Below are 22,606 nucleotides of genomic sequence, written 5' to 3'. Positions count from 1 at the left end.
GCGTATTTTGTATCCGCTGAAAATTGATTCGATTTGGAAGCGGGCTGGCTCCCAGGCATGAGCCAGGTGCCATGTTCGAAGCCTACGGCGAAGTCTGCTCAAAACAGAAGTGACGTAATTGAGCACATGTAGTAATGACTAAGATTCTGCGTTTCCCATGCAAAAGGGTTAATGCTGCCTTGACAAAATGATCGAGCGGTGCAGATTATAGTTCGATTTGAGAATGGTGCGCCTCCCTCCGCTTTCGCCAGGTGCCCCGCGGCTCAGCATAATCAAATCTTCTCATTATACCTCAGTGATGCTAGGTGTGGTTTGAAGCAATGAGTGCTGTATTTAAAGGGCAGTAGCCATGCTGACAGCGTTCCCCAATCCACAACCAACCCATCCCCGTTTTTCAACTGGTTGTTCAGTACATATCAATTGAACGTCAAAACGTACTGAACGCAGACTAGGGAAAGCCGTGATAGCACGACAAACCAATCATTATGGGGCTAATGCACGCCTCTTTAGCTTAGCTCGGCCAATCAGAGTGTGTGATTCTGAAGGGAGTGCACCATCCCCCACTAAACCGCCCTGCCAAGCTGTAGTTTAGGAAGTTAATGACGTCTCTGCATTTGCAGGCCGCCGACGCAGGGTTGGGTTTCTATTTTCACAGCCGGGATTCGGGGGGAACAACAACATGGAGCCGGAGATGGAGGACAACACGTTGGAATTAATGGTAAGCGTTGGTGAGATTAGGTCCCCGGGGTTGCTATTGGGCTCGAAAAGGAACCGTGGAGCCTTGAATCGAAGGCTGGCGGGGTACCAATTCGAACCGACGGTCAGGAGAGCTGGAGGAAAGATGAGGGAGGGCCTGAAAGAGCAATGTTTTTCCTTGAGTATCCTGGTCCAGCGATTGACTAGGTCGTCGACACCTAACTATATTTTAAAGTGACAGGACAGTCCATTCCCTTTCCAGTGGATAATTTGAACCAGTAACATGTATAAAAAAATAAAAAAAAACAAGTCGAAAGGTTACTGAAAGTCGTCCGCTGAAGAAAGCCAAGATTTTCGGGGTAGCGTTTCACTGCAGTGACGCTGCGCCACACGGCCCAGTGTGCCATAGTTAGTTAGCTAACTAGTTAGCCTGTTAGCTATGGACACAACATACATGACTAGCTATAAACATGTATATTACGATCATCATATAAACAGAATGACGCGTGTTGCCCCCACCCTCTTCAATGTCGATATGCTATTGTAGCTAGTGTGCGTGTTTATAAAGCTGCGTAGAAGGAAGTGGGCATCAACATTAACTAGTTAGAAAGAGGTATTTAAATGGTTAACTCCATTACTAACGTAGCTAGTAGTTGTGTTGTGATTCATTAATCATTTCAATTTACTTGACACTCAGTAGCTTCATTTTGACAGCTACATAAATACCAGCTGTCTAAGTTAGCTAGCTATTGATGTTGTTTGGTTTTTCATCTTGTCATCGTTCAATTTACCAAGGTAGCTAACGTTAGTTCGCAGTATTCATTGGTAGCTGCTTAGCTAGTTAGCTGAACTAGACACATGATCCGCCCAAAAGACACATCATATTTCGGGGGGTTATAGCTGTTGGCCCAGAGTTCTAGTTTGTTAGTGGTTGGTCTTACATCATTTTTGCTAGAGGACGTCAGCTAATCACCGTCTTGACAGGCAATGTGAGAGCTAGCTAGAAGCTGTAAACAGAGTTTATAGTACAGTAAGAGGGATACCTAGTCAGTTGTACAACTGAAATGTCTTGCGTAAGCCTGATATTTACAGTAAAAGGGTCTGATCAAAAGTAACTGATTTGGTTGTTTCTCAGCCAGCAGAGAAAGTGAAATTCCACAGAACAAGACTGTCTCCTCACACCACAGCAAGGATGGAATTACTTTCATGCTGAATCAGAAATGAGTAATACTCTCTTAAGTGATTCACCTGTAACTAACTTGTGAATCTGTCAGGACTTGAGTTTTCCATTTTCCTATTTAGGTAAATGTCACACCCCTCTCTAAAACACAACTACTGTAAAATTAGCCCTGCAAGTAAACTACATTGAACTTGAGCTAGGACATGTTCCATGTTCCTGATCTATTTACCCTCCGGCCTACCCAGGTGTAGCCTTTCCCCAACCTAGGGCATATTATATGGCCTACTTTCACTGAATTGTTTGGCAATGTACACTCACTCATGTTGGGTTTGTTCTAGATTGTTTTCTGTGTGTGTCTGCATTTTGTCCCTATGTAAATCACTAACCACTTCCATAGTGTGAGGATGGCAGAGCAGAGGGCAGGGCATTAACAAAAATCAGAGGGCAGAAAATTGACCAACATGCCTGTTGCCCCTCCCACTCCTCTTCCTATCCCCACCCACTTCATATCTAATAATGCTTTTGTATGTCTAACTATGCCTTGTGTTTGAAAGTGTGTGTGTGTTTTTGCGCTCACTGTGCAAATGTGCTTGTAGTTCTAATACTGGTTTTTCCCCTCACTACCCCCAACTCCTCCTCCCTTCTCTTCTCCTCATCCTCAAACACTTGTTTGGTTACTCATATCTCTCCTCAACACCAATCTATTCTTTCCTCTCCTATTCTGTTTGGTCATCATTGTCTTCACTCCATTTCTCCCACTTCTTTTTTTTAATCTACGTATTCTTTCCCTCTGTCTCTGATCCTCTTCCTTCTGCTGCGCTCTTATCTATCCTCTAAACCTCATCTCCTTTCCTCCTCTTCATCTCCCTTGTTCCCTCATATCTTTTCCTCTCTCTCCTCATCACCCATTCTCTCCCTCCCTGTCTCATTCCTGTTTTCTCTTCTTTCATTCCTCTCTCCTCTCTCTCACAGAGCTCTGTGCCTCGCTCTCTCTGGCTGGGCTGCTCCTCGGTGGCAGAGAGTTTGTGTGCACTCAGGTGCCTGCAGAGCATCCCCTCTACCCGGGCTCACAACCAGGTTCTGCTACTCTCTCCTAATTCTGACCGACCTACCTGCTGCCCCACTCTCGCCTCCCTCCTCTTCACCCCCTAACACCACACCACCATGTACTGTGTCCTGCATCCTCCCATGGCCCTTTTGCCTTCCCGCCTCTCCCTCCCCCCAAATCTGCTCTTCTCTCAGGCACCTCTCTGGCATCTTCTGCTCCAAGGTAGAGCCAGGCCAGCTTCCAAAATATTGTTAACGTTACTCCATAAACTGAACATTGATGATAAACCACTGTGAGCGTAATAGGCTAATACATGAATCACAGGAACATGCTTCTATCAAGCCTGGCCAAACCTAGCAAGTACGGATCGAAGTGAAAGTTAAGCTTCCGGTAGCTAGGATACGTCTCTCCCTCCCTCACAACTGTAAAGAGGAAGCTTTGCATGTTTTTATTTTTTATAAAACAAAAAAAATAAGCCAAATTCTGTGGTTATTGCACAGGTTCACCTGGTAAAAATTGTTCAGTTAATCTGAATCAGAATTGCGGAGTTGGCTGTGGGGACAATAAGGATAGGCTAACAGAGCATGTTGCCTGGGGAGCAGTGTGAGGTTGCCTGGAGGTGTGTATGACTGGGGGTGCCCACCCTGCCTGTTAGGTGTAGTGAGGCTCCGTGGTATGCTTGCCTGGGTGTCACTTGCTGCCTGCCCCTATGGCCTAGGCTGCTCTCTCTACACCACCGGTCTGTCTGCTTTGTGCTGAACTGCTAGTGTCTGCATCACCCCTGACCTTGTCTGTGGACCCGTCTGTCTGTCTGTGTACCTGTCTGTCCTGTTACTATTGGTTTAAAACAGTGGTCACCAACCGGTTGATCAACTGGTCGATGTCCAAGGCGTTCCTAGTTGATCACCAAATATTATTTTTTGTTGAGTTAGCAGTCCTAGTGCCGGGAATGCCAAGTGTTCCCATGTTTAGCCATTTAATGTATCTGAAGGTAGAACTCCCCTACCCAGCAGGCCCAGAGCATAAATCAAGTGCCCTTATAGGCCTACCACTGGCCAATCAGATAGCTCGGATCACCACGTCTGAACAGTTTCCTGGAGCCGTAGACTGTAAAAAGAAGCCTGGAACACAGAGCAAAGTTGATACTGTGAGATTTCCAATTTTTTTTAAACGATGGCTAGAGAGACTCAATGAATACAGAAAAGAGCTGCTGTTTTTGAGCAAGGTCACATTTAAGTTATTTCAGCACTGTTAAGACTGTTCATGCATTTTATAGCTTATAAAAGGCGTTGTTCTCCTTACTTCCACTCACCCTACAACCAGCACTGCAGCTGTAATGAGTAAAGCAAAGTGTTCCCATAAGTTTGCATTGTTAATATTAGCGCCTTGGCTTTTTTTAATATCGAGGAATATTTACATTTTTCTGATCGTAGGAGTAACATGAACTGGTGCATGAGACAGAAATAATGCAGTGCAACTTGAGTTTCGCCATCAGCTGGACGACTGTATCCCCTTTTCTCAGCGGAGGAACAGTGACTCGGGTGAGAGGCTGCCTAACCACTGCTCCCTCCCTCCCCTCAGACTGATCATCAGATGCAGGTCATCAGTCCAGTAAAAAAAAGAAAGTGAATTATTATGCTCCCTTAGCTGTGCCTCAAGTAACACAGCAAATTATCTATTTAACTTTTTACATTTCAAAATGTTCTGAGAAGAAAAACAACATTGGTAGGGCCATTCAAGCAGTGATAATGTATTGGGCCTGTGGCTTAATGCACAAACCTCATTGCTACAGAACTGTTTTTAATTGGTTAATATTGCAAAAGGCATTACTTTTTGTACATCCTTTTTCTTAATGTAAAAAATAATCTTATATCTTGACTCAAAGGTTGGTGACCACGAGTCTAAAGCGATACAGTGCAATAGGAGTTAGATTTTTGCAGATGAGGTAGCACGTCTATCCTCTGAAAGAAATACCTTGTATGGTTGTCTTCTACTGACATCCATACACACCTGGACAGGGCTCTCAATAGTCTCACTGGTTCAGATGAAGTGTGTGTAAGGGACACGGACATATTATAAACCTGTGCTGTCGTTTCTCCATGCAGAACATGGCAGTCATGCTGTTGTCGTTTCTCCATACAGAACACATCAGTCATGTTGTCGTTTCTCCATACAGAACACATCAGTCATGTTGTTGTTGTTTCTCCATACAGAACACATCAGTCATGTTGTCGTTTCTCCATACAGAACACATCAGTCATGTTGTCGTTTCTCCATACAGAACACATCAGTCATGTTGTCGTTTCTCCATACAGAACACATCAGTCATGTTGTCGTTTCTCCATACAGAACACGGCAGTCATGTTGTCGTTTCTCCATACAGAACACGGCAGTCATGTTGTTGTCGTTTCTCCATACAGAACACATCAGTCATGTTGTCTTTTCTCCATACAGAACACGGCAGTCATGTTGTCGTTTCTCCATACAGAACACGGCAGTCATGTTGTCGTTTCTCCATACAGAACACGGCAGTCATGTTGTTGTCGTTTCTCCATACAGAACACGGCAGTCATGTCGTTTCTCCATACAGAACACATCAGTCATGTTGTCGTTTCTCCATACAGAACACGGCAGTCATGTTGTCGTTTCTCCATACAGAACACGGCAGTCATGTTGTTGTCGTTTCTCCATACAGAACACGGCAGTCATGTCGTTTCTCCATACAGAACACATCAGTCATGTTGTCGTTTCTCCATACAGAACACATCAGTCATGTTGTCGTTTCTCCATACAGAACACAGCAGTCATGTTGTCGTTTCTCCATACAGAACACATCAGTCATGTTGTTGTCGTTTCTCCAAACAGAACACGGCAGTCATGTTGTTTCTCCATACAGAACACGTCAGTCATGTTGTTGTCGTTTCTCCATACAGAACACGGCAGTCATGTTTTCGTTTCTCCATACAGAACACGTCAGTCATGTTGTCTCTCCATACAGAACACGTCAGTCATGTTGTCGTTTCTCCGTACAGAACACGGCAGTCATGTTGTCTCTCCATACAGAACACGTCAGTCATGTTGTCGTTTCTCCATACAGAACACGGCAGTCATGTTGTCTCTCCATACAGAACACAGCAGTGATGTTGTCGTTTCTCAATACAGAACACATCAGTCATGTTGTCTCTCCATACAGAACACAGCAGTGATGTTGTCGTTTCTCCATACAGAACACGGCAGTCATGTTGTGTCTCCATACAGAACACAGCAGTGATGTTGTCGTTTCTCCATACAGAACACATCAGTCATGTTGTCGTTTCTCCATACAGAACACATCAGTCATGTTGTCGTTTCTCCATACAGAACACATCAGTCATGTTGTCGTTTCTCCATACAGAACACGGCAGTCATGTTGTCGTTTCTCCATACAGAACACGGCAGTCATGTTGTTGTCGTTTCTCCATACAGAACACATCAGTCATGTTGTTGTCGTTTCTCCATACAGAACACGGCAGTCATGTTGTCGTTTCTCCATACAGAACACGGCAGTCATGTTGTCGTTTCTCCATACAGAACACGGCAGTCATGTTGTTGTCGTTTCTCCATACAGAACACGGCAGTCATGTTGTTTCTCCATACAGAACACGGCAGTCATGTCGTTTCTCCATACAGAACACGGCAGTCATGTTGTCGTTTCTCCATACAGAACACGGCAGTGATGTTGTCGTTTCTCCATACAGAACACGTCAGTCATGTTGTCTCTCCATACAGAACACGTCAGTCATGTTGTCGTTTCTCCATACAGAACACGGCAGTCATGTTGTCTCTCCATACAGAACACAGCAGTGATGTTGTCGTTTCTCAATACAGAACACATCAGTCATGTTGTCTCTCCATACAGAACACAGCAGTGATGTTGTCGTTTCTCCATACAGAACACGGCAGTCATGTTGTGTCTCCATACAGAACACAGCAGTGATGTTGTCGTTTCTCCATACAGAACACGGCAGTCATGTTGTTGTCGTTTCTCAATACAGAACACGGCAGTCATGTTGTTGTCGTTTCTCAATACAGAACACGGCAGTCATGTTGTCTCTCCATACAGAACACAGCAGTGATGTTGTCGTTTCTCCATACAGAACACATCAGTCATGTTGTCGTTTCTCCATACAGAACACATCAGTCATGTTGTCGTTTCTCCATACAGAACACATCAGTCATGTTGTCGTTTCTCCATACAGAACACATCAGTCATGTTGTTGTCGTTTCTCCATACAGAACACGGCAGTCATGTTGTCTCTCCATACAGAACACGGCAGTCATGTTGTCGTTTCTCCATACAGAACACGTCAGTCATGTTGTTGTCGTTTCTCCATACAGAACACATCAGTCATGTTGTCGTTTCTCCATACAGAACACGGCAGTCATGTTGTCGTTTCTCCATACAGAACACGGCAGTCATGTTGTCGTTTCTCCATACAGAACACGGCAGTCATGTTGTCGTTTCTCCATACAGAACACGGCAGTCATGTTGTTTCTCCATACAGAACACATCAGTCATGTTGTCGTTTCTCCATACAGAACACGGCAGTCATGTTGTCTCTCCATACAGAACACAGCAGTCATGTTGTCGTTTCTCCATACAGAACACATCAGTCATGTTGTCGTTTCTCCATACAGAACACGGCAGTCATGTTGTTTCTCCATACAGAACACGTCAGTCATGTTGTTGTCGTTTCTCCATACAGAACACGGCAGTCATGTTGTCTCTCCATACAGAACACGGCAGTCATGTTGTCTCTCCATACAGAACACAGCAGTCATGTTGTCGTTTCTCCATACAGAACACATCAGTCATGTTGTTGTCGTTTCTCCATACAGAACACGGCAGTCATGTTGTCTCTCCATACAGAACACAGCAGTCATGTTGTCGTTTCTCCATACAGAACACATCAGTGATGTTGTTGTCGTTTCTCCATACAGAACACGGCAGTCATGTTGTCTCTCCATACAGAACACAGCAGTCATGTTGTCGTTTCTCCATACAGAACACGTCAGTCATGTTGTTGTCGTTTCTCCATACAGAACACGGCAGTCATGTTGTCGTTTCTCCATACAGAACACGTCAGTCATGTTGTCTCTCCATACAGAACACGTCAGTCATGTTGTCGTTTCTCCATACAGAACACGGCAGTCATGTTGTCTCCATACAGAACACGTCAGTCATGTTGTCGTTTCTCCATACAGAACACGGCAGTCATGTTGTCTCTCCATACAGAACACAGCAGTGATGTTGTCGTTTCTCCATACAGAACACGGCAGTCATGTTGTGTCTCCATACAGAACACAGCAGTGATGTTGTCGTTTCTCAATACAGAACACGGCAGTCATGTTGTCTCTCCATACAGAACACGGCAGTCATGTTGTTGTCGTTTCTCAATACAGAACACGGCAGTCATGTTGTCTCTCCATACAGAACACAGCAGTGATGTTGTCGTTTCTCAATACAGAACACATCAGTCATGTTGTTGTCGTTTCTCCATACAGAACACATCAGTCATGTTGTTGTCGTTTCTCCATACAGAACACATCAGTCATGTTGTTGTCGTTTCTCCATACAGAACACATCAGTCATGTTGTTGTCTCCATACAGAACACATCAGTCATGTTGTCGTTTCTCCATACAGAACACGGCAGTCATGTTGTCATTTCTCCATACAGAACACATCAGTCATGTTGTCGTTTCTCCATACAGAACACATCAGTCATGTTGTTGTCGTTTCTCCATACAGAACACGTCAGTCATGTTGTTGTCGTTTCTCCATACAGAACACATCAGTCATGTTGTCGTTTCTCCATACAGAACACATCAGTCATGTTGTCGTTTCTCCATACAGAACACGTCAGTCATGTTGTCGTTTCTCCATACAGAACACGTCAGTCATGTTGTCGTTTCTCCATACAGAACACATCAGTCATGTTGTTGTCGTTTCTCCATACAGAACACATCAGTCATGTTGTCGTTTCTCCATACAGAACACATCAGTCATGTTGTCGTTTCTCCATACGGAACACGTCAGTCATGTTGTTGTCGTTTCTCCATACGGAACACGTCAGTCATGTTGTCGTTTCTCCATACAGAACACATCAGTCATGTTGTCGTTTCTCCATACAGAACACGGCAGTCATGTTGTTGTCGTTTCTCCATACAGAACACATCAGTCATGTTGTTGTCGTTTCTCCATACAGAACACGGCAGTCATGTTGTCGTTTCTCCATACAGAACACGGCAGTCATGTTGTCGTTTCTCCATACAGAACACGGCAGTCATGTTGTTGTCGTTTCGCCATACAGAACACGGCAGTCATGTTGTCGTTTCTCCATACAGAACACGGCAGTCATGTTGTCTCTCCATACAGAACACATCAGTCATGTTGTCGTTTCTCCATACAGAACACATCAGTCATGTTGTCGTTTCTCCATACAGAACACGGCAGTCATGTTGTCGTTTCTCCATACAGAACACGGCAGTCATGTTGTCTCTCCATACAGAACACGGCAGTCATGTTGTTGTCGTTTCTCCATACAGAACACATCAGTCATGTTGTCGTTTCTCCATACAGAACACGGCAGTCATGTTGTCGTTTCTCCATACAGAACACGGCAGTCATGTTGTCGTTTCTCCATACAGAACACGGCAGTCATGTTGTTGTCGTTTCTCCATACAGAACACGGCAGTCATGTTGTTTCTCCATACAGAACACATCAGTCATGTTGTCGTTTCTCCATACAGAACACATCAGTCATGTTGTCGTTTCTCCATACAGAACACGGCAGTCATGTTGTCTCTCCATACAGAACACAGCAGTCATGTTGTCGTTTCTCCATACAGAACACATCAGTCATGTTGTTGTCGTTTCTCCATACAGAACACGGCAGTCATGTTGTTGTTTCTCCATACAGAACACGTCAGTCATGTTATTGTCGTTTCTCCATACAGAACACGGCAGTCATGTTGTCTCTCCATACAGAACACGGCAGTCATGTTGTCTCTCCATACAGAACACGGCAGTCATGTTGTCTCTCCATACAGAACACAGCAGTCATGTTGTCGTTTCTCCATACAGAACACGGCAGTCATGTTGTCGTTTCTCCATACAGAACACGGCAGTCATGTTGTCGTTTCTCCATACAGAACACGTCAGTCATGTTGTTGTCGTTTCTCCATACAGAACACGTCAGTCATGTTGTCTCTCCATACAGAACACGTCAGTCATGTTGTCGTTTCTCCATACAGAACACGGCAGTCATGTTGTCTCTCCATACAGAACACGTCAGTCATGTTGTCGTTTCTCAATACAGAACACGGCAGTCATGTTGTCTCTCCATACAGAACACAGCAGTGATGTTGTCGTTTCTCAATACAGAACACATCAGTCATGTTGTCTCTCCATACAGAACACAGCAGTGATGTTGTCGTTTCTCCATACAGAACACGGCAGTCATGTTGTGTCTCCATACAGAACACAGCAGTCATGTTGTCGTTTCTCCATACAGAACACATCAGTCATGTTGTTGTCGTTTCTCCATACAGAACACGTCAGTCATGTTGTTGTCGTTTCTCCATACAGAACACATCAGTCATGTTGTCGTTTCTCCATACAGAACACATCAGTCATGTTGTCGTTTCTCCATACAGAACACGTCAGTCATGTTGTCGTTTCTCCATACAGAACACATCAGTCATGTTGTTGTCGTTTCTCCATACAGAACACATCAGTCATGTTGTCGTTTCTCCATACAGAACACATCAGTCATGTTGTCGTTTCTCCATACGGAACACGTCAGTCATGTTGTCGTTTCTCCATACGGAACACGTCAGTCATGTTGTCGTTTCTCCATACGGAACACATCAGTCATGTTGTCGTTTCTCCATACAGAACACGGCAGTCATGTTGTCTCTCCATACAGAACACAGCAGTCATGTTGTCGTTTCTCCATACAGAACACATCAGTCATGTTGTTGTCGTTTCTCCATACAGAACACGGCAGTCATGTTGTTGTTTCTCCATACAGAACACGTCAGTCATGTTGTTGTCGTTTCTCCATACAGAACACGGCAGTCATGTTGTCTCTCCATACAGAACACAGCAGTCATGTTGTCGTTTCTCCATACAGAACACATCAGTCATGTTGTTGTCGTTTCTCCATACAGAACACGGCAGTCATGTTGTCTCTCCATACAGAACACAGCAGTCATGTTGTCGTTTCTCCATACAGAACACATCAGTGATGTTGTTGTCGTTTCTCCATACAGAACACGGCAGTCATGTTGTCTCTCCATACAGAACACAGCAGTCATGTTGTCGTTTCTCCATACAGAACACGTCAGTCATGTTGTTGTCGTTTCTCCATACAGAACACGGCAGTCATGTTGTTGTCGTTTCTCCATACAGAACACGGCAGTCATGTTGTCGTTTCTCCATACAGAACACGTCAGTCATGTTGTCTCTCCATACAGAACACGTCAGTCATGTTGTCGTTTCTCCATACAGAACACGGCAGTCATGTTGTCTCTCCATACAGAACACGTCAGTCATGTTGTCGTTTCTCCATACAGAACACGGCAGTCATGTTGTCTCTCCATACAGAACACAGCAGTGATGTTGTCGTTTCTCCATACAGAACACGGCAGTCATGTTGTGTCTCCATACAGAACACAGCAGTGATGTTGTCGTTTCTCAATACAGAACACGGCAGTCATGTTGTCTCTCCATACAGAACACGGCAGTCATGTTGTTGTCGTTTCTCAATACAGAACACGGCAGTCATGTTGTCTCTCCATACAGAACACAGCAGTGATGTTGTCGTTTCTCAATACAGAACACATCAGTCATGTTGTTGTCGTTTCTCCATACAGAACACATCAGTCATGTTGTTGTCGTTTCTCCATACAGAACACGTCAGTCATGTTGTTGTCGTTTCTCCATACAGAACACATCAGTCATGTTGTCGTTTCTCCATACAGAACACGGCAGTCATGTTGTCGTTTCTCCATACAGAACACGGCAGTCATGTTGTCGTTTCTCCATACAGAACACGGCAGTCATGTTGTCGTTTCTCCATACAGAACACGGCAGTCATGTTGTTTCTCCATACAGAACACATCAGTCATGTTGTCGTTTCTCCATACAGAACACATCAGTCATGTTGTCGTTTCTCCATACAGAACACGGCAGTCATGTTGTCTCTCCATACAGAACACAGCAGTCATGTTGTCGTTTCTCCATACAGAACACATCAGTCATGTTGTTGTCGTTTCTCCATACAGAACACGGCAGTCATGTTGTTGTTTCTCCATACAGAACACGTCAGTCATGTTATTGTCGTTTCTCCATACAGAACACGGCAGTCATGTTGTCTCTCCATACAGAACACGGCAGTCATGTTGTCTCTCCATACAGAACACGGCAGTCATGTTGTCTCTCCATACAGAACACAGCAGTCATGTTGTCGTTTCTCCATACAGAACACGGCAGTCATGTTGTCGTTTCTCCATACAGAACACGGCAGTCATGTTGTCGTTTCTCCATACAGAACACGTCAGTCATGTTGTTGTCGTTTCTCCATACAGAACACGTCAGTCATGTTGTCTCTCCATACAGAACACGTCAGTCATGTTGTCTCTCCATACAGAACACGTCAGTCATGTTGTCGTTTCTCCATACAGAACACGGCAGTCATGTTGTCTCTCCATACAGAACACGTCAGTCATGTTGTCGTTTCTCAATACAGAACACGGCAGTCATGTTGTCTCTCCATACAGAACACAGCAGTGATGTTGTCGTTTCTCAATACAGAACACATCAGTCATGTTGTCTCTCCATACAGAACACAGCAGTGATGTTGTCGTTTCTCCATACAGAACACGGCAGTCATGTTGTGTCTCCATACAGAACACAGCAGTCATGTTGTCGTTTCTCCATACAGAACACATCAGTCATGTTGTTGTCGTTTCTCCATACAGAACACGTCAGTCATGTTGTTGTCGTTTCTCCATACAGAACACATCAGTCATGTTGTCGTTTCTCCATACAGAACACATCAGTCATGTTGTCGTTTCTCCATACAGAACACGTCAGTCATGTTGTCGTTTCTCCATACAGAACACGTCAGTCATGTTGTCGTTTCTCCATACAGAACACATCAGTCATGTTGTTGTCGTTTCTCCATACAGAACACATCAGTCATGTTGTCGTTTCTCCATACAGAACACATCAGTCATGTTGTCGTTTCTCCATACGGAACACGTCAGTCATGTTGTCGTTTCTCCATACGGAACACGTCAGTCATGTTGTCGTTTCTCCATACGGAACACATCAGTCATGTTGTCGTTTCTCCATACAGAACACGGCAGTCATGTTGTCGTTTCTCCATACAGAACACATCAGTCATGTTGTCGTTTCTCCATACAGAACACGGCAGTCATGTTGTCTCTCCATACAGAACACAGCAGTCATGTTGTCGTTTCTCCATACAGAACACGTCAGTCATGTTGTTGTCGTTTCTCCATACAGAACACATCAGTCATGTTGTCGTTTCTCCATACGGAACACGTCAGTCATGTTGTCGTTTCTCCATACGGAACACATCAGTCATGTTGTTGTTTCTCCATACAGAACACGGCAGTCATGTTGTCTCTCCATACAGAACACAGCAGTCATGTTGTCGTTTCTCCATACAGAACACATCAGTGATGTTGTTGTCGTTTCTCCATACAGAACACGGCAGTCATGTTGTCTCTCCATACAGAACACAGCAGTCATGTTGTCGTTTCTCCATACAGAACACGTCAGTCATGTTGTTGTCGTTTCTCCATACAGAACACGGCAGTCATGTTGTTGTCGTTTCTCCATACAGAACACGGCAGTCATGTTGTCGTTTCTCCATACAGAACACGTCAGTCATGTTGTCTCTCCATACAGAACACGTCAGTCATGTTGTCGTTTCTCCATACAGAACACGGCAGTCATGTTGTCTCTCCATACAGAACACGTCAGTCATGTTGTCGTTTCTCCATACAGAACACGGCAGTCATGTTGTCTCTCCATACAGAACACAGCAGTGATGTTGTCGTTTCTCCATACAGAACACGGCAGTCATGTTGTGTCTCCATACAGAACACAGCAGTGATGTTGTCGTTTCTCAATACAGAACACGGCAGTCATGTTGTCTCTCCATACAGAACACGGCAGTCATGTTGTTGTCGTTTCTCAATACAGAACACGGCAGTCATGTTGTCTCTCCATACAGAACACAGCAGTGATGTTGTCGTTTCTCAATACAGAACACATCAGTCATGTTGTTGTCGTTTCTCCATACAGAACACATCAGTCATGTTGTTGTCGTTTCTCCATACAGAACACATCAGTCATGTTGTTGTCGTTTCTCCATACAGAACACGTCAGTCATGTTGTTGTCGTTTCTCCATACAGAACACGTCAGTCATGTTGTTGTCGTTTCTCCATACAGAACACATCAGTCATGTTGTCGTTTCTCCATACAGAACACATCAGTCATGTTGTCGTTTCTCCATACAGAACACATCAGTCATGTTGTTGTCGTTTCTCCATACAGAACACGTCAGTCATGTTGTTGTCGTTTCTCCATACAGAACACGTCAGTCATGTTGTTGTCGTTTCTCCATACAGAACACATCAGTCATGTTGTCGTTTCTCCATACAGAACACATCAGTCATGTTGTCGTTTCTCCATACAGAACACATCAGTCATGTTGTCGTTTCTCCATACAGAACACATCAGTCATGTTGTTGTCGTTTCTCCATACAGAACACATCAGTCATGTTGTTGTTTCTCCATACAGAACACATCAGTCATGTTGTCGTTTCTCCATACAGAAAACATCAGTCATGTTGTCGTTTCTCCATACAGAACACGTCAGTCATGTTGTTGTCGTTTCTCCATACGGAACACGTCAGTCATGTTGTCGTTTCTCCATACAGAACACGTCAGTCATGTTGTCGTTTCTCCATACAGAACACATCAGTCATGTTGTTGTCGTCTCTCCATACAGAACACGTCAATCATGGAGTCCCAGAACCACGTAGACGACCTCTCCCCAAAGAAAACCACAATTCTCACCAAGGTGTGTGTAGGTGGATTATGAGAATGTCATCTATGTCATGTGTTTTAGAGATTAAATCATAAAATGTATCAATCGTCCTTGAAAAACACTTAAGTTATGACAATGTGAAATTATGTTTTAGTGGGAAGGGAACTCAATGTACATTTGTGTGTGTTAGGGATGTGCATCTTTCCTATTCAAGACGATTGGATCCGTATGTAGAGACATGGTCTACTATACAGGAACGATACGCTTTAGTTTAAATGATTCGGTTTAACTGTAGAACGATTATATTTGATGCATTAGTATTTGTTGCGTAAACATTAACCTTTTTTAAATGAAAATCTACTGCAGAGCTGGGCCTTTCGGAGCTGAATCTGTCAGAGCTGACTTCTGTGTGTCAATGATTTGTGTCTATGGTGTATGTACACTATCTATACAAAAGTATTTGGACACCCCTTTTCAAATTTGTGGATTCAGCTGTTTCAGCCACACCTGTTACTGACAGGTGTATAAAATCGAGCTTCCTGCCATGCAATCTCCATAGCCGAACACTGGCAGTAGAATGGCCTTTCTGAAGAACTGTGACATTAAACGTGGCACCACCCCACTACCACTGTCAGATTAGAGCCATAGGGGACACTAGGCATCTACCGACCCACTGTCAGGAGCAGATGTAAGATCTGGAGCAGGTCGTCTACCTCGCGTTGGTCAGCGTGAGAAGCTGTGCTCAGGTTGACTAGGCTACTGATATTGACTGGGGTTGTTTAGCATGTAAAAAGACAGCTAACTGACTGTCAACAGTTACATGCAGTGCTACACTGAAGGAGAGGATGCATCAGTTGTCACTAAAGATGAGGTATTTTCAGAAAGTAGAAAGAATGTAAAACGAGGAACAACAAAAGACGTGAACCAGCAATTCCTAAAGTTTGAATCGATTTTCTGACCGACTGATGCTACATTTGGGTTGGTTTGGGGTCCGCTTACCAATGCACTTGTTTTAAACATTTGAATCGGGGAGCGATGCGTATCAGGGAGTCATTACATCCCGTGTGTGTGTCAGTAACTCCTCTGTCCTCTCCCTGTCAGCTTAGTAATGGTCCTGTAATGACAGGCTCTCGTAAGCGTCCGTCAGAGGGGAACTGTGACAAGGAGAAGGAGCAGTGCATCGCCCTGTTTGACCAGTGGTCTGAGACTGACCAGGTGGAGTTTGTAGAACACCTCATCTCCCATATGTGCCACTACCAACACGGCCACATCAACTCCTACCTCAAACCCATGCTTCAACGTGACTTCATCACAGCACTGCCAGGTAACACACACACACACACACACACACACACACATGTTAAGATTCTCCAACAAACTCATTTGAATGCTTACAACACACACCACTGACTTCTGAACTCTCACACACATTCAGATCTTCTCCCACACTGAGTCACACTTGCACCTTCTTTCTCCCTCTCTATATTTCTCTCTAGCCCAGGGTCTGGACCACATAGCAGAGAACATCCTGTCGTTCCTGGACGCACAGTCTCTGTGTTCCGCGGAGCTGGTGTGTAAGGAGTGGCAGAGGGTGATCTCAGAGGGCATGCTCTGGAAGAAACTCATAGAACGCATGGTCCGCACAGACCCCCTCTGGAAAGGCTTGTCAGAGAGGCACCAGTGGTGAGCGGGCACACACTCAAACAATTTCACTTATTTTGAATTCTGAAATTTGAGTTCTCATTGATTAATGTTCTGTCCGTCATCTAAGGGAGAAGTATCTGTTCAAGAACCGAACGACAGAAGTCCCGCCCAACTCCTACTACCACTCCCTCTACCCCAAGATCATCCAGGACATAGAGGTAAGACTGGAGCTCCGTCCACAAACAAACCCTAACCCTTTTTGGTTTCATAGGGCTCTGGTGTAAAGTAGTGTACTCTAGAGGGAATGCCATTTGGAAGTGTGTTGTGTACCTATAGACCTTGAAAAGGCTGATTACCTTAATGGAAAAGAGAGATTTTTCTCTCTCACCTTGTTGTTCTCCCCATCAGTCTCCATCTCTTGTTTTTCCTCGCTCACATATCCACTCATTTCTCTCTCTTCTCTACCTGCCCTGTTGTCTTGTGTATCCCTTCTCTCTTCTTCCCACTCCCTGTGAACCCCCCCCTGGTCTCCTCTTCCTGTGTAGACTATCGAGGCTAACTGGCGGTGTGGCAGACACAACCTGCAGAGGATCCAGTGTCGGTCAGAGAACAGTAAAGGAGTCTATTGCCTCCAGTACGACGACGATAAGATCATCAGTGGCCTTAGAGACAACTCCATAAAGGTGTGTGTGCGCGCGCGACTGTGCCGATCTTTTTGACAGGACAAGATGGATGAATCATCATGGTATTTATTACCTTTGAAATGAAACAGCAGCTTGTCTTTCTCTGAGAACAGACATGAATTAAAATATGAAAGGAGTAATTGTTCCACTCATCTTTCCTGGAGGGAGAAAGGGAGGGGCGTGAGGATTTGTCTTTTTATTATTTTAGTGGGGGGGACTGTCTGACTGAGGTACCCAGGAAAGGGCTAGCCTGCCCAGCTCCAGAGCTGCAGTACAAAGTGATGCCTCCACACTGCAGGGAAATGGAGCATGGTCAATACTCTGAGACCAGCTCCTTCTTACCCTGACCCAAATCTCCTGCTCTCTGTGTCTCTGTGTGTGTAGATCTGGGACAAGCAGTCTCTGGAGTGTCTGAAGATCCTGACAGGTCATACAGGCTCTGTGCTCTGTCTGCAGTATGATGAGAGAGTCATTGTCACTGGCTCCTCTGACTCCACTGTCAGGTATGACCCAGTTGTCGTCATACACGCACGCTTAGGCTTCGTCCGAATGGCACCTATTCACTCTGTAGTGCACTAGTTTTGACCAGGACCTATAGGTTTCTGGTCAAAAGTAGTTCACTACTGTATATGGGGAATACAGTGGCATTTTGGGACACCTTTATGATACCTCCACACCTATCTAACTGCGATATGACTTCTTCACCGTCAGCTCCATGGAAATACACATAATCCTTACATTTGCATCCTAGAAACATGACTAAAAAGTCACGATAGCCAACTGTGTCGGTGTGCATCCGTCTCCACATCGCTCTGCTTTACCCCATTCCTTTAGCCATCTGTGATCTGTCTTCAGTCACTGTCCCAAATGGCAGCGTATTCCCTATGAAATGCATTGCTTTTGACCAGGGCCCATAGGGATCTGGTCTAAAGTAATGCACTATGTAGGGAATAGCGTACCATTTGGGACGCGATCACACTGCGTCACGGTTAGTTTCAACTGTCACACTAGCCCAGCCCTCTGAGGAGCCAAACATGGAGAGACTTCTGGTTGCACTCTGCCTTGAGATTTCGCTATATGTCTGAAACCTTCCTCCTCACGTATTATAGCTAGTGTGTTACACTGTGCTATCCACCATCTGTGAATACCAGTCTCTACCACACTTCATACAGTCTGTGCAATTGTCTGTAAACACACACTGATTGTAGGCATTGCCTGAAGAGCGTTTTTTAAATTAAATCGTCAACAGTTGCCACCCTCCAGGGTAGGTCTATCTTTGACAGTGTAAAAATTGTGACGGACTGTTGAGTGGATCGTCAAGATGGTTAGGTAACATTTTCACAATGCTCAACATGAGGCAAGACTGTGTGCCAACACATGGCAGTGCCTACTGCATACGGACACTCAACCTTCACACACTCATTACTTCACTCTCCCTTAGAGGTATCCAAGGAAAATGTGACTTCACTTCCTTAGCAGCGGCTTGACGGGCACTTGATTGCAGTGTGTGTTCTGAGTGCGTGTTTGATCCCCTCCCCCTGGTGAGCAGTGGAACTCAATGAAAACCTTCTTAATGGCTAGTCCGTGTGTGTGACTGGGACTCGGCGTTGTTTTCACCAATAAGCCCCCCCCCCCCCCCCCTCCCTATCATATCCCTCTTGTCCTTGACACTCTCTCTCCTCCCCCGTCCGTTCAGGGTGTGGGACGTGACGTCAGGTGAAGTACTGAACACTCTGATCCATCACAACGAGGCGGTGCTCCACCTGCGCTTCTGCAACGGTCTGATGGTGACGTGTTCCAAGGACCGCTCCATCGCCGTGTGGGACATGGCCTCGCCCACCGACATCAGCCTCCGGCGCGTCCTCGTGGGGCACCGAGCCGCCGTCAACGTGGTCGACTTCGACGACAAATACATTGTGTCGGCGTCTGGAGACCGCACCATTAAGGTGTGATGGGTGTGTGGGAGAACAGTGTGATTACATCCATCTTGGTATATAGAATATGGGGCTTCTGTGTATGTTTGTGCACATTGAGTATTTCAATGTCTATACAGTAGTGGATATTGGTGTTTCATGTTCATATTGATGTGGGGCATCATATCGGAGTGTCTCTGCTGCCCCCTGCAGGTGTGGAGCACCAGTACATGTGAGTTTGTGCGCACTCTAAACGGACACAAGCGAGGCATCGCCTGCCTTCAGTACAGAGACAGACTAGTGGTCAGCGGCTCCTCAGACAACACCATACGGTAGGGGAGTGTGTTTTCTAGTTTCACTAGGTTTACGGGGTGCTGTGGGACTGGTGTCTGAGTAAAATGTCGGTCGGTCATGAGACAGGGTTCGCACAAGGTGCTTGGAAGTGCTTAAATCAAGGTACTGGAGTACCTTTGAAAATCAGACATTTTCTCAAGTTGTTTCTTGAACAGATAATGATTAAATATGTCGGCGTAATGTATTGGTCTTGCAAATGAATTTCCAGGCAGACAATGTAGTTTTATTACCTCACGTGTTTCGCATTCTGGTTTCCAGGCGAGCTCGCTCATTCCACCCACACTGCCACTCAGCCAGGCAGGTACAGAACTGATCGATTAGGTTCTGCCAAACGTCACATCGATAGCTAAAATGCTGGGCAAATGTAGATTCAATGCTACCTTTTGTGCGCATGGAAAAGGTCTAGGATCTTTTATTTCAGCTCATGAAACATGGACCAACACTTTTTAAATGTTGTTTTTATATATTTGTTCAGTGTAGTTTACCCACCTTTTTACCACATCACTGGACCCAACCAACCCACACCGTGTAAGAAATGCGTCGGACTTTGGCATTACGAGCATGGGTGAATCGGCCCTGGAGAGCCACGGGGAGGGGGGAGGGGGGGGCCCTGGAGAGCCACGTGAAGGGGGGAGGGGGGGGCCCTGGAGAGCCACAACGCTGTATCTTGTGCTGTCGCCAGTTCAACATTGTGACTTTTTCCCCTTCAACCTCCAGAGCTTTTTTGCTGATCGCCTCATTCACGGGACGCCCGCGATATTCTGCTTTACCAAGCAGCAGGCGTGCTCCTGCTGGTCACGTGCAGTTTTCCCTCACACAGCCCACCTGACCGGAGACACTAAAACTGCCAGTCAGAAGCAAGGTGCTTTTTCGTAGCTATTAAATAGTAGCTTCCCAAAGGCCCAATAAACACAGTCATTAAGCTGGAATGGTTGAGTAATGTGAATAGGAAATGTGTGTTCACCAGAGTCCCAAAACTCTGCTCATCACTACTATTACATCATCAATACTGACTGTATGTCATGTATGTAGTGAAACAATGTATTATTGACTACAACTTTCAAGTAGTAATGAGTACAACGTTTGTTTTGTTAAGAATGAGGTTGAAAGCCCATTCTGGTGGTGACTAGAAACATTTGCATAATATCAACTATTACAAATGGATGGTCCTTGAAAATAAATATTAGTGTGAGGAAGAAGTACTTGAATTTGACTGTATGAACCCTGATGAACTGTAATGTGTGTGTGTGTGCTCCAGGTTATGGGATATTGAGTGTGGAGCGTGTTTGCGGGTGTTGGAGGGTCATGAGGAACTGGTCCGCTGCATTCGCTTCGACAACAAGAGGATCGTCAGTGGTGCCTATGACGGGTGAGACACACACACACACACACACACACACAGTAAAACAGTTTACTGATTGATCGTTGTCTTCTTCCAACAAAAACACACACTGCTGTTCTGACGTTGTCTCCTCTCTCTGCAGTAAGATCAAGGTGTGGGATCTGCAAGCTGCTCTGGATCCACGAGCCCCAGCCAGCACCTTGTGCTTGCGCACACTGGTGGTGAGTTTCTGTGTGTGTGTCTCTGTCAAGGTGTTTGAGGTGATTGTCATGGTAATATATGCGTCTGTTTTCAGGAGCACTCGGGACGTGTGTTCCGGCTGCAGTTTGACGAGTTCCAGATCATCAGCAGTTCCCATGACGACACCATCCTCATCTGGGACTTCTTGAATGTGTCGACCAATGGCCAGTCAGAGGGCCGGTCCCCCTCACGGACCTACACCTACATCTCCAGATAGCAGGTAAAAAACACACACACTGGCTGAAACTCTGGCTTGTAGTTGCTGACCTGTCTCTGTCCTGCAGGTGGCGCCATCCACTGCAGCGAGTCCTGGAGGAGCTGATATCTGATTGGCTGATGGAGTGTGTGTTGCAGAGGTGCTCAACTCGTCTTCTTCCTCATCCTTTTGTCAGTACTCGTTTTCTGACAAGGACTCTCCCACCACACCCCTGAAACACATACACACTGCAACGTATGCACACACACACACCTGCACGTTCATGTTCCATCACTGGCTTATGTTCCCCAATCTACAGTAACCCACCAACAGTGGACTAGACATATCTTACTCCTTACATTAGTAAATCCCTTCAGAAGTCCTACCTTAAGCTCTAGTTCTTCAGTTCCCAACCCTGCCTAGACATCCACGGATGGATAGAGAATGACCTTGGCGCTGCAGAGTGGGAGAGAGAGACTCTTGAACTCAGCTCTGAGAGAAGGTGGATGAGAGATTGAGTGAGTAAAGCAGGGAGGGAGGAATAAAGACCCCTCTCACTCCATCTCTCCTGCTTCTTTCGCTTCTTCTGTCTGGAGTGAACACTTGTTTGGGACACACTCAAGTGTTTGTGTGCGCGTGTGTATGGTGTGTGTGTGTGTGGAGACTTGGGAAATGCGGTGAAGAGACTGGGCTTGTTGCCGTGGTTGCTGAGGATACAGCGTCCTGGCAACACCTTTTTTTGTTTTTTCTTTTTGACTCTTACATTCTTACTGTTTTTTTTATTATTTTGTAATTTTATTTGACAACATTTTGTTCTTATTAAAATCATACTAAGCATTGTAGTTCTCTCTCTGTCATTCACTGTTCTATTGTCACATTTCCTTTCCATCTCTCTGATCCTCTGGGCTCAGTTTAGCTGTAAACTGAGTTGTCTTGTCAAAAAATGTGTATATTAAAATGATTTTTTTTTAAAGAAATTACATTGTGAATAAAGTACTTGGCAGTGGTGGTGCGTTGAGCCAACTAGAGTGTGTGTTACATCAGTGAGTCTACCCAGATGTTAGGCTGTGTCCTTAATGACCACTTCAACTTCATTGCAGATGTGGTGAATGTCTGCTCTTCTGAACTTTGCCAGGAGGTGGTGCTCTAACCCCAGTTTATCACTGAGCGCGTCATGGTG

General features: G+C 45.2%; 1 protein-coding gene across 9 annotated transcripts; it reads left to right on the top strand.

Moving 5' to 3' along the window:
• Positions 1-628: 628 nt before the first annotated feature.
• On the top strand, positions 629-22,403 carry LOC110504897 (F-box and WD repeat domain-containing 11-B). Of its 9 annotated transcripts, XM_021583763.3 has the most exons (14): positions 629-718; positions 2,849-2,953; positions 15,016-15,087; positions 16,156-16,378; positions 16,551-16,737; positions 16,826-16,916; positions 17,244-17,381; positions 17,766-17,884; positions 19,078-19,327; positions 19,508-19,626; positions 20,907-21,017; positions 21,133-21,211; positions 21,286-21,450; positions 21,515-22,403. In XM_021583763.3, exons 1-13 carry the CDS (start codon positions 680-682, stop codon positions 21,445-21,447), a joined length of 1,695 nt encoding a protein of 564 aa, XP_021439438.3. In that variant the 5' UTR covers positions 629-679; the 3' UTR covers positions 21,448-21,450; positions 21,515-22,403. The 9 variants fall into 9 exon arrangements, 6 of the variants coding, with proteins under 6 accessions (XP_021439438.3, XP_090075682.1, XP_021439440.3 ...); XR_016491613.1 differs by lacking the exon at positions 2,849-2,953 and having other exon boundaries at positions 17,107-17,381; XM_090219556.1 differs by lacking the exon at positions 2,849-2,953 and having other exon boundaries at positions 16,161-16,378.
• The last annotated feature ends 203 nt before the right edge of the window (positions 22,404-22,606 follow it).

Source organism: Oncorhynchus mykiss, chromosome 25, assembly GCF_057628025.1.
Source record: "Oncorhynchus mykiss isolate SJ-2025 chromosome 25, ASM5762802v1, whole genome shotgun sequence".
In the NCBI taxonomy this organism is placed as follows: Eukaryota; Metazoa; Chordata; class Actinopteri; order Salmoniformes; family Salmonidae; genus Oncorhynchus; species Oncorhynchus mykiss.
Note: the sequence above shows the minus strand (reverse complement) of the source record. Positions and strands in the feature narration are given on the sequence as shown.

Bases quoted from the DNA above. Each gene is read 5' to 3' on its own strand.
- LOC110504897 (XM_021583763.3), top strand. From the start codon at position 680: ATGGAGCCGGAGATGGAGGACAACACGTTGGAATTAATG. The intron at 15,088-16,155 runs GTGTGTGTAGGT...TCTCCCTGTCAG, and splicing joins AAACCACAATTCTCACCAAG to CTTAGTAATGGTCCTGTAAT. The intron at 21,212-21,285 runs GTGAGTTTCTGT...GTCTGTTTTCAG, and splicing joins TGTGCTTGCGCACACTGGTG to GAGCACTCGGGACGTGTGTT.